The 19,334-nt window shown below is 44.4% G+C and overlaps 1 protein-coding gene across 3 annotated transcripts in view; it reads right to left on the bottom strand.

The window, feature by feature from the left end:
- The window catches only part of LOC149328705 (uncharacterized), a 53,153-nt gene that overhangs the window by 31,895 nt on the left and 1,924 nt on the right, over positions 1-19,334 (bottom strand). For 2 of the 3 annotated variants that reach the window (XM_089559659.1, XM_089559658.1), the window contains exons 2-5: positions 13,517-13,550; positions 9,684-9,761; positions 5,990-6,123; positions 1,508-1,563 (exon numbers count right to left, since the gene is read on the bottom strand). In XM_089559659.1, coding sequence (XP_089415785.1) covers positions 1,508-1,563; positions 5,990-6,123; positions 9,684-9,761; positions 13,517-13,540 — 292 coding nt within the window. In that variant the 5' untranslated portion in view covers positions 13,541-13,550. The remainder of the gene's footprint in view (positions 1-1,507; positions 1,564-5,989; positions 6,124-9,683; positions 9,762-13,516; positions 13,551-19,334) is intronic. The other variant, XM_089559660.1, reaches the window with a different exon arrangement.

Genomic DNA, 19,334 nt, shown 5'->3' with positions numbered 1-19,334 from the left:
TCGAGACCCTCCAAACAAGTCTGTGGAGTTTAGCTCGTCTTTCATAATAACCAAAGTCTACTAAAGAGTACTCTGAATAAGCCACTCTAAAATATATCTACTCTGATCCATATATTGACAAATCATGATCGGATGTTCCTACATCAACCCTAAGCCTGGGCAAACAATGCCACAGCTATTGTTGAAGGTGGTATAAAGAAGGCGACGGATGATGAGATGGCAAACGTACAAAATAAAGTGCACCGAAGAGACCACAAGCTGTTAACAAGTATTAAAGAAGAAAAAAAAACAGGGCCCGCTTGTTCCAAAAGAATGCAAATGGACACAAATTTTCTTGAATTTAAACAGGAACGAAGACTTGGGCACATGCAATAAACTATTATTATTAGTTATTACGGTCTAATGTCCCAAAGCGACTCAATTAAGGAGGGATGCCGTAGTGAAGGGCTACGTATATTTCGACCACCTGGGATTCTTCAATGTGCACCGACATCATACAGTACACAGGCCTGTAGGATGTCGCCTCCATCTAAATACGACCGACGCGGGAGGGATCGAAACCGCGTCTCTTGGGTCAGCAGCCGAGTGCCATAACCACTGAGGCACTGCGGCGGGGCAAGTAATAAAATGCCGTTTCAGCGGACATCAAGAAGCCGGTGTTGCCACCACATGACAGCTTACACAGGACGAATGATCCACTGCAGTGCAGAACAAGCACTGGGCTGCGTTACTAACATTAATCAGAGAGCTGAAATGGCTTTCATGAGAACAGTCATCAGCAGCTCCTTGCATGCAAAATTATCTAATGGAAGACTTAACTGGCCAGAATGAAGCACAATATTGCAACCGATAATCCCTTGGAAGATGTCATTTATTTGTCATGTAACAAACTCCTAGACCATAACAGCTGATAACACAGTGCTTATGTTCAGCCGTTAGGCTTAGCAGCTAGGCCTAATTAGGCCTAACTAGGCTTGGTGGAGCCCGATTACGTCTGGGCAATAAAAAAAAATCTTTCTGTGCTGATTTATGATGGAGTGATGAAACCACCTTCTTGGTGATCTGCCAAGGACACTGTCCCTGTTTAAAGAGGCTTTTCAGCCTACAGCAAATTTACTCCAACAGCCGCAGGCTGCACAGACTGCCCTATCCCTTCTTTTCCCCCACAAAACAAGCACCTTCAACGTTATGCCACTTCAAGGTGCACTTGTTGCGACTGTTACCACCAGGTCAATGCAACCCTTTGCTCTTGGTGGCCGAGTCTGCAACCGTGATGAGTGGTGCATATCGCTTGACATGCGTTCCAGCCACCAATCTTTGAGAGCCCCATGACCAAAAACCACACATGGAAAACAAAACTGAGGTAGCGCATCTGTCTCATGCCCCACAAAGCAAACAGCGCAGCGAGCCCTTTCTCAGCTGCACGTCGCATCTCAAGCACCGCACAAAGGAAACAATGCATTGCTAAAGCTACGGAAAAAAAATGGAGTTCACCGCTTATAGTTACCTTGAGATACTACATGCTGCGTTGGCACAGCACGGATTTGTTTGACTAGAAGACCGCTAAAGAAGAAAAAAAAACAAGAGAAGGGAGAACGTGACATCTTTCACTTCCTCCGCCGTATTGCTCCCAAGTCCTCGAAGTTCTCACTCCCAGTCTTCCCACCATCATGATCATCATCATCATCCTTCCAAACTGATGTGTCTCTGCCCGCTTAAAAGCCGTCACCACAGCCAGTGTCGCAGACGAAGCAGACGACGGCGTCAATCCTCTCCCACAGAAGAAGAAGACATGTTGCCAACACATAGATGTCTTCATTTGCCTTCCCTCGTACACACAAGAGCACCACAAATTCAAAGAAGGCCAAATCCAGTAATGGCAGTTCTTCTTTCTTTTAAAGGTACTGCTTTCTTAAGAGAGGGTAAATTTCAAAATTTTAAGCTACACAGAAGATGAAGTTTGCACTGAAGATGCAGACGACAGGCAGCAGAGCAGGGTTGTCTCTGCTGAATTATGTTTCAAAATGTCATTTTTCCCGTCGTCCCTGAGGGAAAAGAAAGCACAGAAGAAAAAAAAGATACGACGAGTGTACACAAGAAGTGTTCGTGATTCTTAAAAACACAAAGCTGGTCTTTTTTTTTTCTTTCTATTTACAGTCTCACGATGCATGCATGCCACATGAAAGGTGCTAAAATGTTTGACGCTGCTGAAGCTATTTCGGGAAGCCAAATCAAGCACGTATGCACAAAACTGCTTTTTTCCTGTTCACAGCATTCACCTCTTTGCACTTTCAGTTCAATCTTAAAAGACATCTCCTGAGATGCAAGATGCTGCCATCATTAAATGACCCTGAAATTTGACCCCGTAGCTGTAACAATAGCCCATCAAGGCACTCTTAGCTTAATCCACTCCGCACCATGCACGGCGTGACATCTTAACAGCCACACATTTTGCCTCACTACTTACGTGCCCTCTCTTATGGCGCACTCTAAATAGGAAGGATTAAAAAGGGAGTAAGTTGTCCTCTAACGCACTCCCTTTATTTACTCTCATATCGGCATCTTGATGTTTGGAGTGTACCTTGCACCTTTCATGCTGCAGGCTAAACAAACTTTTCTCGCATTAGCTTTCCAAGTGACCGAAAAAGCCAACATGAGAGCACAGAGGAAGAAAGGAAGTCGGCAAGCGAGCACCATAGTCAATACAAACCTTTAAGTGGTCCTGGAAAAGAAAGAAGTGCTTGCCAACTTAAGCCGCACACCTTGCTTGCCACATGCCAACTTCACAACGTAAAAATCCTGGACAACTCTACCTCATCTCCAGACTCCCCCAAACTCTACACTCTGTGCACTTTTTTTTCGTACTACAGTAATGCGGACTTTATTGTGGATTCATCAAGTGCCTCTTAGGTACACATCCATTATAAAAATAGTCTACAGACAGTCTATAGACTTCTTATTGACTTCCTATAGATGTTGCTTTTTGTCTGTTCATGGTCTACAGACTACCTACCTATAGACAAAAGTCTACTAAAAGTGTATAGCCATAAGTCTATAGACTGTCTACGGCATTTGTATTGCCTATAGACTTTTCTCTAGTATTTGTCTATAGTCAGTCTATAGTTTATAGACAGAAGTCTATACAGGCACTCCATAGACTGTCTAAACCTTTTTTGTAAGGGATACTGTGTCTATTGTTAAGGGAACAGCCTACATGTCATTGACAGACGGTACATGACAGAGGGTACATGTCGTGGTAAAAAAAAAAAAGCACTTGAGAAAACAAGAAAAAGCAGGTTTCAAAACATCGTCTTGATTTATTTCCACAAAATTCGGGCTTAAAATCAAGTTTATCTGGTACTATAACTATCCAGGTACATAATCTACATCGTTTTCCCATGCGGGACAATTCAAAGATGGTGCTTCCAGCAAAATGTGGTTTGTTCTGGTACACTGATGACCGCACAACATTACATTTACCAGCATCGTTAGGAAAAGGAGACTTACCCCTACACTCCTGACAGTTCAATTTTGCAAAAGTGGCTTGTTTCAGGGAAGGGAACTTCAGAACGCCCAAGGAAAGTTGGTGAATGTGGCAAACAAGGGTGACCAGAAACAGAGGGAAGGGCGCCATGTTCTGTTCTGCCTACATGCTGTGATGCTGTGCCGTGCAGTCACCTGACCTGTAACTACCACTCATCCCGACCCATAGTTATCTATCATCACAATTTGGCGATAGGCCTCATTTTACAGCACTCTCAGTTAAGACGTGCATGAAAAGATGCATTCTAGTGCTACAGCGATGCAGAAACACCCCCTAACATCCCTTACCAGGTGCATTCGGTTTCGATACTTTTTTTTGCATGAACCCCCCAACAGACATATTTTTTTATTTTTCAAAAATCTCATCAAAACCGTCATTCAGTACCCGTGCTGCCGTCTGTCAGAAAACCAAGATGATGTTTTGGCTGATCCCAATTGCCTTTAAGCGAGCAAGAAAATATAGAAGCTAGACTCGTCATGAGCCTCCTAGAAATTACAGCCAGCCTACGAAGAGGGGGTTCGAAACTCGCCCAGAGGGACAGCCCTCATTACAGAAAAAAGCCGGACACTTCTAAATATAATGTCTTTATCAAGGTAAGTACAAGAAAAAGAGCTTGTGCCGGTTTCTGTTGTCTAAAACCACAATTACAAATATTTTTTCCTCAATGCCAAAATGACCATCACCACGCAGTTACCATGAGTATAAAGTTACGGCTCCATTTTTCTGCATGAACTCTTTCTCCGGAAGATGAAAAAACAACTTGTAAAAAGTCTGCTACTGGCTAAGCTCTATCGGGTCAGGAGAAAACACAGCAACAGCAGCAGCAGCAGCGGCAGTAACCAGAACAAAAGCAGCGCAAGAAGAAATACCAAGTGCACAACACCGTGACAAGTTGGAGCCAACTTTGCAGCAGTGCCACACCTTCCTGGTCATGTACCAAGGGTGAACGCATAAAGAGTACCCCTGCATGGTCCCCATTACCAGCATGACAGTCAAGTGCCCCGTTTTAGTTCAGCAGCTAGGTATCGCACCTTTCTTATTAACAACTGCAGGGTTTTTTTTTTTTTTTGAGCACTTTGAGCTGATAATCGCATCATATTCCTTAGAGTCTTCTCACTCCAGTACAAAAAACCTTCTTCAAGATACCCAGTAGAAATATTTAAAAAGAGCAAAAGCCGGGAAACTGAAACCAGGTTTCAACCAAACTATAACATCATGACAGACTGTCCCATGATGTCATGGGTACTGTTACAAAACCTATCGTGGGCAGGTTAATTGGCCAAACTGGGGACGCTGAGGAATACAATATAGGCAACCATGCAACCAGCGATGTCACACATCCAAGGTTGCCCGTAGAAATCTCCTCGACTAAGGCCGCAAATGGCAAATTTTTAAATTTCTTTGCGCTGCAACGAAACACCACTGTGCTGCAAAAACTGCACTTGATGCGCACATGCAAGCCATTCGAAGGTTGTTGTAGAGGCCTCAGAAAACGGAAAGCAGATGTTCCAAGAGGATTTCACGACAGTGTGTAATATCAGGCCGTAGGGAAGAGCGCCAGCTTTCGAACAAGACCAAGATGGCAGCCACAGAGGGCACGGTTGAGGGAAGCGAAGGCCGCGAAGTTCTGCTGCGTTTTGCTCCGAAATTGCCATTCGAGCGCTTTGGAGGCGTCAAATGGTTGGTTGGTTGGTTTATGGGGTTTAACGTCCCAAAGCGACTAAGGCTATGAGATCACAAAATGAACAAGGGAGGGGAAAACCTCAGGTTGCTTGAGCCAACGTTTCGACAAGGGGACTTGTCTTCGTCTGGATCAGCATCTACCACACCCTCTCTGGCATCTACCACACCGTCAGCATCTACCACACCCTCTCTCTACCATAAGGCTATGAGAGACGCCGTAGTGGAGGGCTCCGGAAATTTCAACCACCTGGGCTTCTTTAACGTGCACTAACATCGCACAGTACACGGGCGATGTCAGTGCGCGTTAAATGTATCGCCTGTTTAGTAGCTGGAGGCCAAACTTGACCTTCAGAGTAGAGTTACAGTACTGAAGCATTTTACATTAGAGTATATATATATTTAACCCGAATAAGCCGTTTCTGAAAGATACAAATTTTCGCATTTTTTTTTACCATTTCAAGAGCCACACCTCTCCGCAACCAAAAAAAAAACAACATACACCTGGAGTGAGATGACAACAATAGCGCATTAACATTACAGCAAGTTAATATGATTTGATATAAATAGCATAGATAATGATACAAGGCAAAAACTACAATAAAGGTAGGATATTGACAAAAGAGGTGTTTCATGACCAGAAAGATGTGGCACTGCTGCCAGAATAGAACACTGAACAGAGAAAAAAATTCAAAAGCAATAACAACGCAAGGAAACACATGCTCCTCTCTCCATGTCCCCCGGGCAGGGGATGGGCCCACTTACAGAAGGTCGATGGCTAGAAAACGTTCCGCACCCAACACCTTGCCCAGAGGGTCCTGGCCGCACAGGATCCACATCGGACACATGGGGTCAAAGAGCTTCCGCTCCCAGATATAGTCCCTCAAGCAGTCCATTATCTGCACACAACACCCACAGGGTCCCAGATTAACAACGGGCACGACAACAGAAGAAGGCTCTGCTCGATGTTGTCACGGAGTGCTCAGCTAAGTGAAGAGCGCACTGAATGGATTGATGGATAGGAGCGCCCCCTTTGAAACGGGGTGGTGGCACTTAGGTATGTACACTAGCACCATCTGGTGCCACAAATCGAAACCTAGCCGACATATATGTGAATTCAATGCTATACACTTACTGAAGCCTCCACAGCTTCCGTCCTTGCTTGCTCACTTAATACATCACATGTTTACTCCACACGATGACAATGCAAGCCACTACTGCTTTTTTACAGTACTTAGTCGCTATGGAGAGATTGCCATAGCATTTTTCAGACTGATTTCCCTGAAAAAAATAAAAGTGCACTGAGCACTTCGTGCTTCAAGGTAAAAAGAAAGGCTACTGCCAATATCCTAGAGTAGTTTGCTCAGCTGAATGCCTGCTGTTGATGATTGATAACCTCTCAAAGACTAATTTGCTGACCAACTGTAAAGGGTTAGGCTTAGCAAACTACAGAGAAGGAAACTAGAACTAATTTGTGGGAATGCAACACGTTATGCTGCCCATGAACAAAAACACACACGGGGAAGAACAACCTCTGTATAACACAAAGACTATAATGCATATGCATTATAGTCTTGAAGTCTTCACGCCAACTCTTCTTGCACTTTCGTTGCTGTGTAGCTCTACCGGCATTAACATTATCTAACACTGTTTCTGCGTAGCCCTCCTGGTACAAACCTCATCCAAGGCTGCTTCACATCGACTCTCTACGCTTTCGTAGCTGCATAGCCCTCCTGACACAAACCTCGTCCAAGACGGCTTCACGCTGACTCTTCTTGAACTTTCATTGTTGTGTAGCTCTCCTGGCATGAACCTCATCCAAGACTGTTTCTCTATCTCTCCCGTCACGAACCTCATCCAAGAGAGCAGCTGAAGGTGCGCGCCTCTTTGTGTTGTCGCCAGCGTCGCTCTCGCTGTAGCATAGCCTTCAATGGTCCTCACCCACACGGAGCTTTGCAGTCCTTGAATGGGCACTACACGGCTTTTTACATCCCTTAAAGCAGCCCTACAAAGACGTCATGCCACTTAATTCAACCCCATTCTTTGCCATTTTCGTTTTTGATTTGATAGTGCGAGGGTATCTTGGCCAATGTGTGCCAGTATTAACGTGCTCCAGTCTGCTCAAGGTAGGGACAAAGATATAGTTTCCCCGGCATTCCAGCCCCCTGGAGCCGATCATCAGTCTAGGAGAAAGCTCATGCCCACTGATTCCCAGTGGGTACCCGGCGGCACAGACAATCAAACCATGAACCTCTCGAAAATGAGGTGGATGCTGAAGCCACTAGGCTACCATCTGTTTTTGCTTCAGTTTTCTTAAGTTAACTCCTTCCATTGAAGCACGGCGGTCAAAACTGATTTAACACACTTCCATTAACTAAAAAAACTAGCTAAACAATGGCTTAGTTAAAAACATTGAGTGAGAGCAATCACTGGTTCGCAAATCTCATGTGGGTGCTTCATGCAGACTCTTCCTATGTTTTTGTTGCTGTGTAGGCCTCTTGGTACAAACCTCGTTCAAGACGGCATCACGCCAACTCTTCTTGCACTTTCGTTGCTGCGTAGATCTCCTGGCGTGAATCTCATCCAAGACTGTTTCTGCGTAGCCCACCTGGCACAAACCTCATCCAAGTCTGCTTCACATCGACTCTTCCTATGCTTTCGTAGCTGCATAGCCCTCCTGGCATGAACCTCGTCCAATATGGCTTCACGCTGACTCTTCTTGCACTTTCGTTGCTGTGGAGCTCTCCTGGCACGAACCTCATCCAAGACTGTTTCTCCATAGCCCTCCCGTCACTAACCTCATCCAAGAAAGCAGCTGAAGGCGTGCTCCTCTGTGTTGTTGCCAGCGTCACTCTCACTGCAGCATGGCTTTCATTGCCCGCCGTACCTCAGTAGCAGCAGCACAGAGCTCTTTGCAAATCTCCTTTCTTTCTGGCTTTGTTTTCTGCAGTTTACCCCGCAGCTCTAGATTCAGTTTTTTTCTTCTTCGCTTCTTTCCATTTCGCTCTCCTCGATGGCATCCCTCTATTCCTTCTGTTCCTCTGTCTTTCTTGGGCCGCTTGGACTGATGCAAAATTCTACAGGCTTCAGCCATGCGACGACGCAGGGTGGGATCCCCCCAGTAATGGCTCCCGCCACAAAACTGAATGCCATGTCCTTTGGCAACCACGGGTGCTGCACTGCAGTACCGCAAATATTTGAGACATGGGGATGAAAACGGCAGTTTTTTGCTTTGAATCTCAACAGTTTGCACACTTCTTCCCGGTTAGTGCTAGTACTTTATGAAGCATTACTGTATATAACCATGTAAGGGCTGCACTCAGAACTTGGCAGCCAGCAATTAGGGAAAAAAAAGCCAGCCAAATGAGTTTCATGTGTGCAAAACTTTGCCTGCGTGATACATTTCACTGAGAGCTAATAGAAAAATGCTTGTAACACTCAGTACAGTCACAGATGCGGTGTCCTGCACGGGACTTTGCCTAGAACCGCTAACACATGGCACCTCAGCACTGCTAACTCATCTTGCATGATCAATGTTCGCACCAGAAAAGAAGACAAAATGCAATGGTGTGAAAAAGCAAGAATGAGGCGCACCCAAGGTTAAAATTTTATCCATTTTGGCACTTTTTAGGCCTCCACTTCATTATTCAAATGGCAACCTGAAAAGACTGCTGGAAGATGCAAAAACCTTGTTTCACTGAGCTTTGATAGCTGCCCTTTATCAGATAGAATTTACTAAGCAGAGCCAAAGAACTTCCTTGCCGATGTACAATAAACTGATCTAGCCCGACCGCACAGTGTTTCTAGAATTTCTGGTTACAAGAGGCCCTTGGTTCCAAGAGACATCTTTTTGGGTCCCTTGAGTGTCTCTTGTACGGAAGTTTAATGAACTCTGCTTCCTTTGGGCCTGCATGCAATATCTAGATCAAAATTCGTTTCTTTTCAGCAGAACTGGCCAGCAATGCATGCAAGGACTAAATTGCTTGGTTTGTTTATGGGGTTTAACGTCCCAAGCGACTCAGGCTATGAGAGAAGCTGCAGTGAAGAGCTCTGGAAATTTCGACCACCTGGGGTTCTTCAATGTGCACCGACATCGCACAGTACACAGGATTCTAGAATTTCGCCTCCACCGAAATTCGACTGCCGCGGCCGTGATCTTTCGGGTCAGCAGTCGAGTACCATAACCACTCGGCCACCACGGCGGCCATTTGCATGCAAGCCAGAGACACTAATTTCAGTGAAACCATCCCAACCCGCTTTGGTTACTAGACGATGCAGATGAATTTCCTATTATGTGCAGCACGGGTACTTCACGAGTTTCACCCACACAAAATGCGAAGGCAGTTTGGTGCGAACGGGAAGATTTGAAAACACATTTCGATGCAAGGTGAATGTCACTCAATGACAGCTGAAAGCACTCCACGCAACAAGAAAAAAAGAAAAGAAAAGCCTGCCTCACCTGCTGTAAAGACAAGGGCCCCGACGTAACCCCCCCCATTATAAGGCACTCCATTAGTCCATTACTTGGCATGTAGAGCTGTGCACCAGTGGGAGAGAAACACAGATAAACAAGATCAGAGCAAGAAAGAGGAGCAGCATCATCAGGGGCGGTATAATATAACGGTTCTCAAATCGATCCCATGCCATTATCGAATTCCCCGCCCTTCCTCAATGGCCGTGCCACACCCCACATTGACACTTGGTTACTGGCCTAAGCCTAAGGTGTGGCATCACTCTAGCCATAGAGAAGGGCGAAAAATTCAGAAATGAAATCAAATCAGGCAGGAATCGTTATATTATACCAACACATCTGATGCACTGCAAAACACTCAGCTCGCGGCAGCACTCAAATTTGACGCGCAGAAGGCTCTGAAAGATGGTTCAGTAGACAAAACGTAAATAAAACACGCGCCGCTTTCGCTGAACAATAAAAAAGTGCTTTAGTCAGACACGACTCCAGTATTAAGCAGCAAACGCCTCTCAGAGAAGGTGCCTAACGCATCAGCGTTGACTTCCTGTCACGATCAACCACTATGCACCTGCTAGCGTGGCATTGCAGGTGCAAGGCAATTTGATGGCGACAGGAGATCTATTCTCATAAGTCGACGCTAATGGTTTTGGGGACTCCTTTGAGGGACATTTCCCGCTTCTTGAGTTGTACCCGACTATGGCACATAAATGCTGGCTCTACAAGCTCTCTGAAGCCGTCAAGAATGTCTTGTCTGTAAAAATTTTCACATGACTACTACTTCTCGCGAGGAGCTTTATCCAGTGGAGTGCACGCATTTGTTGTGTTCGTAAAGAATGCCGTCCTTTAGCTCAACCTCGACGAACAAACATTGTGTAACATTTTTGTCGATGTGTCCCGAAACTAAGCGTCGCATTGTTTCTTGAAAAGCGAGCAAGTGATAAGCACGAAACTCTCCGTAAACCAGTAGGCAAAAGTTAGCACTGCAAAGCAGTCTCCGACAGCTTTAGTCAAAAGCAATGACGCTATCGGGGGGCAACTACAGGAATTTTTTTGTTGTTGCAGTTCATATATTTTTACAAAACTTTTGCACTGGGTCAAGTCTGTCCCGATCCTACCAAATTATGCAGTCACGTGGGATCTGTTTCCATGTAAACCAACTTTTTAAAATTGGCCACTTCCATGACCTCAGAAACATTACCTGCCATTAACTACACTTTAAGCTTGGTCAACTATCTTCAGACTTAAATTCGGTCGTTTCTGACCTTTAATGAACAGAGTTGTGATTTGCTGTTACCATCATATTACGCGAAAACACCACCTCCAGCCAAGTTTGGCTTGCTGTGAAACTGTATTCCGCAACATTTAAAAAAAAACGATTCACTCTTATGAACAGAGCAGACTCTAAGGAATATACAGGACTTGTAAGTTCAGAAAAACCGCTGTAGTTGCCCTCTGAAGTTTCGCAGAGCTAAAAGTTCCAGTACAGAACTGTTGAGATGCCCAAGAGGCTTAAGCTAATGCTGCAAAAAAACAAAAATAAACAACAGCAAAGAAACCAATGAAGTACAAAATAATCAGAAACAAAAAGGTCATTTCACTGGAAGGAAAAATAAAGTATACAGAAATTCGTTCTCCAGTTATCTACGCTGCGTGCTGCGCAAACGCAGCATCTTGCAATGTGCGATCGCTGTGCAATGTTTCGCAAAATAAACACCGCAAGAAACAAAACAAACAAAAAAACGTCAGCAGCAGTGCAAAAACAAAAGCGATGAGATGCATCCTGAGCCAGCAACACGTTCAACATGCAAAAACAAAAGCCTCCCAGTGCTAACAGCGCAATGGCGAGCACCGCTCTCTTCCAGCACTTATGTATGATGCAAAAAGATGTGCAGATACGATCGTGAAAAAAATAAATAAATAAAAAATGCCCTCTGACCTCACTTTTGGGCATATTATCGCGTGGTGATAAGTACAGATAATAGCAGACTAATGTGCTCACATCAGCTCTTGCTACACCTAAATTAATCAGTGAGCCCACAGCTATACAAGCAAGCACAATACTATCACAGCCCAATTTGCAAACACCTACGGACCTCACCCTCAGCTTTAAATCTAAACGCTATCAAGTGGAAACTGAGCCAGCAAATGAAAAATCACCCTTCTTTTTTTTTTTTTTTTTTGCAACGGCAGAAGTACACCACAGTTTCTGTTAAGAGGAGAAGTTGGTGTTCAGGGGCAAGCGCCACTGCAAAATCAGAAGTGGCCATACTAGTGAGGTATATCTCTTGTAAATATAGTCCCAAAAGCCGTTAACATGCGCACATCAATCAGCCTGCGAACTTAAAAAAGAACACGGCTTTAAAATTAATAAATCGCCGGCTCTGTTCACCCTTTTTTTTTTTTTCAACAGCAGAAGCACACCACAGTTTGTGTTAAGAGGAGAAGTTGGTGCTCAGGGCAAGTGCCACTGCAAAATCAGAAGTGGCCATACTAGTGCGGTATATCTCTTGGAAAAATAGTCCCAAAAGCCGTTAATATGCGCACATAAATCAGCTTGGGAACTTAAAAAAAGAACACGGCATTAAAATTAATAAATCGCCGGCTCTGTTCCAAGGACTTGTACTAAGTGTGAACGCTCAAACATGCTCATTCTACACAACTTTCAATCTATTTCATAGTCTCTAAAGCAGGACTAGATATGCCAAATCTAATCGCCTAAGAGGCAGAAATCAGTTTCCACCAGATAGCAGTTTTACTTGAAGAAAACTAAACTTGACTGGAACTCTCCACAGCCATCAGCACACAACAAGTGGCTGTCATTCTATATGGGCTTTGCAATAAAACTAGCAACAGTTCTAGTTACCCGCTTGAATCTCAAGCTAGGAATGCATGACGCAAAGCGCTGCATCGACTACTGAAATTCCATCTCCAGCGATGAATACCGAAACCTAAATTTAAGCTGCTAAGCAATGACAACAGCCCCAGAAATGGCCGCAATACGTGTTCTGTAGTCTACCTGCTTTGGTAACTCCATTGACAACCATTTTGTCTTCCTTCTTTTTCACCACACTAGTACTCCTAGTTCTAAATGTTACCTGCTGTAATTTCCGTCCATGAGGGATGTTAGGGTGTATGGCCAATAAATTGCTAGTGTCAAAGATGACCCGTGGGTTTTCTACATGCCAAAAATGAAGCAAAAGTGCCGTGCGGGTAAAATAATGTGTTAGCACTTCGAAAGAAACAAGGAGCAGCTGCAGTACACATAAGAACCAAAAACAACGAGTTGGTGCATATTGAAGAAGTAAAAAACAGCGTAGCTACGACGGACAAGACAGAAGAAGGTCAAGCGCTGACTAACAACTGAGGTTTATTTAAAAAAAAAAAACACACATGTAGTATTAATACCCTCCAAATAAAAAAAAAAGCCAGAACGCATGCTACTCCGCAATCACTTCTAATCATACGAATCAAGATACTTAATCTCACAATCACGGAAAGTGTCACCGTTCCCGTGGATGTGGTGTGCCTCACACAGTTCGTACAGTTAGTTAGACAGTTAGTTAGACAAAGTTAGTCAGCGCTTGTCCTTCTTTCTTCTGTCTTGTCCGTCGTCACTGCGCTGTTTTTACTTCTTCTTGACGTACACATGAACCAACACCCGTCGGAAAGCAAACCGAACGTGAATTGGGGCGGCGGCATCAAACCAGCGGAAAGCGGAAAAGGACGGGACGACGGCGGAGGGAAAAAAGTAGGGCAAAAAAACGAGGGGAAAGGCCGGAGCCAAATTGGGGAATCAGCCATTTCCTCCGTTATTTCCTTACCTGTGGACCTGACACATGGCTCATGCTTTTACACCTGCAAGAGTATGAACACACGCACACATACAGCCACAAGAGTACATCATAGCAGACCAATCATGGGGCAGAGAGAGGGATTTGAACCGCTTGGCCGCCACGTACGGCGAGCCAATGAAAAATGGTGGGAACATAACAGCACTCCAATTTCACAACCTTGTAACCTCTCCTGAACTCATTTGCTTTGCTATCAGTCGGCAGGCTAAAACCTCCTATCGCGTGTTGCGGAAAAAATGCGCCCCGTAAAATGCGTCTTTCAGCTAGATGGGCGCATTGTTCGAGCTCAAATTTCGCATAGAAATGGCATTTGGTCGGCAGAATTGTTTAATACCACGTTTGCTTGGGGTACTTACCTGATTCGAACAGAATAAGTCGGATATTCACATCGTCTGCAGCGACGACGAACGAAATTCAGCTGCTGTGTCAGCTATCGCACTGGTGGCGCCATCTCGTTTGTTGGTCGCGAAGAATCAGCAAAGGAGGGGGATCCGGGGGGTTTGAAGACGCTCTTTCAATTGTTTTTTTAATGCTCACAAAAACTTAACTAGCCGAAAACTTAGTTTTGCCAAGCTAAGTTTTCTGTGACCATTAAAAAACCAGTTGAAAGAGCGTCTTCAAACCCCCCCGGATCCCCCTCCTTTGCTGATTCTTCGCAACCAACAAACGAGATGGCGCCACCAGTGCGATAGCTGACACAGCAGCTGAATTTCGTTCGTCGTCGCTGCAGACAATGTGAATATCCGACTTATTCTGTTCGAATCAGGTAAGTACCCCAAGCAAACGTGGTATTAAACAATTCTGCCGACCAAATGCCATTTCTATGCGAAATTTGAGCTCGAACAATGCGCCCATTTAGCTGAAAGACGCATTTTACGGGGCGCGTTTATTTCCGCAACACGCGATATACTTCGTTTCATACATAGCAGGCAACACCACCAAAGCTAGCACGCCTATTCGCGCAGGTGAAATCCGTGCCCAAAAAGTAGTTCGCCATACAACCAAAGTGAACACAGGCACTATTTGTTGTGACAGGCCTTAAGTATGGCTGACAGCCTCCTGGATTTTTTTTTTTACCTCTTGCCACATTTTTGTCCTGCGACATCGAGATTTCAACAAGAATCACATAGGACGATATGACACTCTGGTGGTAGGGCGAATCGCGCTTACTCTATCTGTGCCTGAAAAAGTGCCTAAAAAAGTAGTTCACACTCAGAGAAAATTATAGCCAGAGGGCCAGAACTCTGAGCGGCTGACAGCTTCAACTGTTATTTTCAATGTTATCACTTCGGTTTTTACCGCTGTATGTTTTCGTCCGAACACTGATCGAGGCTTCGAGAAGAACGAATGATATGTGGAAGAGTGATTTGATTCCACAGACGCAATACTTCTGCAGCATCTGCAGCGTTGCCTGCTATGAATGAAATGAAGCACAGGCTGTCAAGGATTTTTTTTTTTCTTTGCTCTTCCTTTGTCAGCCAAGCACATCGCAGGAATGCAAATTTATAAAAATCTGTTACCTCTGCATTCCTTACAAGAATACAGGCGCAAAAAAATAATGATGTCGCAGGAATTTTCACTATACTAATTAGTGCTTATCAAACTTAACAGCTCAGCATTTTTCAAAGAGCTTTCGAAGAGCACAGATTCGAAATTTGAATAATGAAAGGGTCGAATACAGGTCTGAAGTATGAAAAAAAAAAAAGCCATTACAGCATCAGGCTTGTGAGAGCTATAACAATAAAATGTGTAAAATATTTACGAGTTAGCTAACCTGCCATGTCATAACTTTTTTCAGATGGTTCGTAAGTATGCCTGCTTTTATAATCACTTCTTGCAAACTTGCATTCCTGCGAACAAGGCTGCACTGAAGTCATTACATTACTCTGCATTGCTTAGCTTGCTTTCAATGTTTCCAGTTAAGTTTCAGTAACAGAAAGCTTTATTTACTTTCCTGCTCTTGTTTAATGCACCAAAACCAAATGAACCAGACCATTATTTTTGGTATGCAAGGAACCTGAAACGGCTTTTCTTTTTTTTTCTCAAGGGCAGTCTTCAAATAGATACATTCAAGAGAAAGTGTGGTTGTTAGCACAAACTATTTCGAATACCAGTGGCACAGTGGAAGTTCTAAATAGTTTAATGGGAGCGTTCACTCCTGGTGAACAAAACCCATCAGTGCTGCATTGGCATAAGCATTTATTTTATACGTGAAGCATACACATGAGCAGAATCATCACGCAGTTTTCCGTGGAATCAGTATGTTAGCAGTATTACCATCATCATACTGATTACGCCCACTGCACGACAAAGACCTCTCCCAATTCTTCTAATACACGCTTCCCATCTGTTTACTGATAATAACAGGGACCTCACCTGAGTGATTTTAACCAAAACTGTAGGATGAAAATTGGTACCAAAGCTAACAACCAGATAAGGCCCTTGCACAAGCCTGGGCATGTTCACCAAGGCCAACAAAGACGGCTACCAAGAACCAGTAAAACCGGTGTCATGCACAAGAGCATACATATGACTATTTATTTATTTATTATTCCTCAAAGGTCCCTTTCGGGACATGTACATGAGGGGACATTACTATGAGCCTGACACAACCACAGGGTGTGAAATCCCAATGACATCGCCACCTTGGTTTTATAATGGGCACCCTTTCTCCATTCTAAAGCAAAAAAGTGACAATTCGGATGGTGTTACATGTACTACAAGAGGGAGAGAGAATTTTTGCCAGAGCTAAAACAAGAAAATCTAAACTATGTGCCACAAGCATGCTTTGACCCCACTGCAGTCATGTTTTCTTGTAATTAAAAACGTATGGCTTTTGTGTGGTTACCTTGGTTTCAATGAACACCACACCTTGGGGTTTATTTAGTATGCCTCTCATTTCTATTGGTTTTTACCTAGAGGCAAAGGAGTTCTGAAAACAGCCTAGTTTCCAGCTCGAGTCTGACAGCACAAGGTAACTACATTTACTCACACTTAGATCTCAACCACACACTTCATTTATCTGCCCTTCGTACCCCTAGAGTGAAAACCGTTGCAGGGTCCTGCAAATAATCACAACTTTTTTCTCCGGTTCCTTGCATGAAATAACACTTTCCCACACCTTTTCAGGTTCAGCATTGCGCCCAGCAACAGCAAGATCAAGCTCGTCTGAGCTGGGCAGAACTCTCGGTCCCATGGCAGGTGTACCACACCGCTGAGTCTGGCACGGGGGCCACAGGCACTCATGCATCCAGTGTGTAGGCAGCATCTCGTCATGCAATTTACATAGACACTGCATCGGCTGCTTGACTAATTCCAGAATTTATGCCAGCATTACAATAAAATCTTTAATCCGCCACATATAAACAACATCGTCATCAGCCTAGCTGTTCTTGCAACTGCCGAAATTGTCACCAAAACACTTCTTGCCTAGCCCACCCAGGACTGACTCTGCTTAATTACTAAAAATCCATCAAAACTTGCTGCCTAGCTAAGCCACAGTTTCCTCAAGTACAAATTTTTCGCAAGAACCGCAACTGTACGGCTGTGCTCAGGAGGATGTCGGCAATTGCTACTGCGTCATCAGCGACCTATTTCCCTTTTCGGATTCTCTCAAAAACGTAGGACCAACATGATTGTTAGGTGAAAGCGCTTTGCTTGCCAAACTGCTTCACAGTACAATTTTCAAAACTCCCAATTCCCATTAAGCGCACTTCATCTCTCCCACGAAAATGCCAGCAGCATTAAATCATCACTAGGCAAAGCATAAAAAAACAAGCCAACGCTTGCCCCCTTCAAATTAAAATTAAGGCAAAATCTGCAGCAAGAACTGGCACAACTGAAGACAAACTTAAAATTTGAGCTAAAACGGCTGAAGAAAGCTGCCGACGTTGCTGCACCCACACACTGGATGCGTCCCACATTCTCACCATGCACTTGTTTGTTTGTTTTTTCTCTTTTTTTGTTTCCTTTTTTTTGAACAAAATGGACCACCTCGATCGATTGACAACGTACAACCAGGAGGGAGGGGAGGTGCTTGCACTCGGCAACGCAAACCAGAGACCGTCTCCCGCTCAGCAGCGGGGGCCATGCACAAGGAACCACACTAGTGGAAGCACACAGGCGCATTATTTCTGGCGCGGTTACTAAGCGCTAGTCTTACCAGTAAGTACTAGTTCTGGACACTCTACTGCACTACTTGGGAAAACAGCTTTGTACAAAGAGTATGCAGGCCAGCTGAAGAGCAATAGCGCTCTAAACACCAATACGCCCATATGGGAGTAAGGAGGGTGTAAAGCCATCCTCTGGAACACAACCTCTTATAAACGGAGTAAGAGGACGCCTTACTCCCTTTTTAGTCCTTTCTGCTCGGAGTGAAGAGTGGTAACCAGCCTGTGCAGCCATATTGCTGGCACAGGCAGTTCTGACACGAAAGCCAGAATTCTGGCTGCCGTCCAACATGTTATCAACCTGGCTTGTGCGTAGCAGACTGTCTGCATTCAGTCAGTGCCTACCACGTGAGTATGCGTGAAAAATCCCACATTTTTACTTTGCTCCAAACGCTTTTTCTCAGGACGCACATCGCTCATGAGGCGTTCTCACCTTCAGTGCGGAAGTAACAAGAGAATTGGTTCTTAAGCAAAATATAGTATAATCCAGCACACTCATCATCCAGCACTGGATTGCAGCACTCGGGATCGCCGCACAGGACACAAGACGCAGTTTAAACGAGCCCGTTCTCAGTGCAGGATTTAGGACAGTCTAACAACCTTTTCAATCTCGTACCATGCACCCTGCCTGTATACTTATTGCAAAGACTGTGCCTGGATCAAAAAAAGGGGGCATGAAGAGAGACAGGATGCAGCTGGAGGCATTTAATATTGGTGACATAGTGACAAGCAAACAAACTTTATTCACGTTTCTCGTTCAATTATACACTCGGCAACAACTTTTCTTGGTAATGAAAGGAAGGCTAGGAGCACTGCACCCATAATTGTGTTGTTCTGTCGAACAGTTCGGACGCCTGGTGCACTGCTCTCCCCGCGATAATGCCATTCCATCGCTGGAGCAGCTTACGCCACCTATTGAAACTTTTTGTAACTAGATGTGCCGAGCAAATAGTTTTCCCCGACTTTCAACACTGAAAGTTGACAGCTGTATTAGAAAGAAGCTTTAAGTAACTAATACTGCCAACATGCTACGTTTAAGAGAATGCTTATAACTGCAAGCTGGACCTACATTCCCCTGCAAAGCAAGAGGGGCGTGTTTTGGTGCCATAGCTTCAGCTCCATTGCCAGGAAAAGTTGTCGTGGAGTGAAGGCACAGACTCATTAACAAAGTTTAGGTTTCCAACTGCTTGTTCATCTCCCCTGTGCACTCGGAAAAGGCAGAAGTATCCACCAAACACACACAAATTACGAATTCCACGGGGCAAGGTCTACCCACAACATGTTTGCTACAGAATCCTTCAGATCTCAGGTTCAGTGTTAGCTCAATTTTCTTTTTTGTTATACCACACTTGCCAACTAAGCAACAACAAATTTCTTCCAGCTTGAGGTAGTGAGAACATGAAAAGTTACGAGAGAATGACAAGACATCTATATATGTGGCTGTTTCTGTTTTATTAAAGGATGTATGAGCATACTCAATTTTCATTAATTTTTAGCAATAATGGCCTTTCAAGCCGCCAACTGATGAAGAACCTGCAATACTCCCACTACAAGAATCAAGCATGCCTCCGAAAAGAATTAAGCCGCAGACTGCATAAATAATTCTTAAGCTTTGCAAA

The sequence above is a fragment of the Amblyomma mixtum genome, chromosome 9 (assembly GCF_055824585.1).
Source record: "Amblyomma mixtum isolate Tamu chromosome 9, ASM5582458v1, whole genome shotgun sequence".
NCBI lineage: Eukaryota > Metazoa > Arthropoda > Arachnida > Ixodida > Ixodidae > Amblyomma > Amblyomma mixtum.
This window is presented reverse-complemented; position numbering and strand designations above follow the sequence as displayed.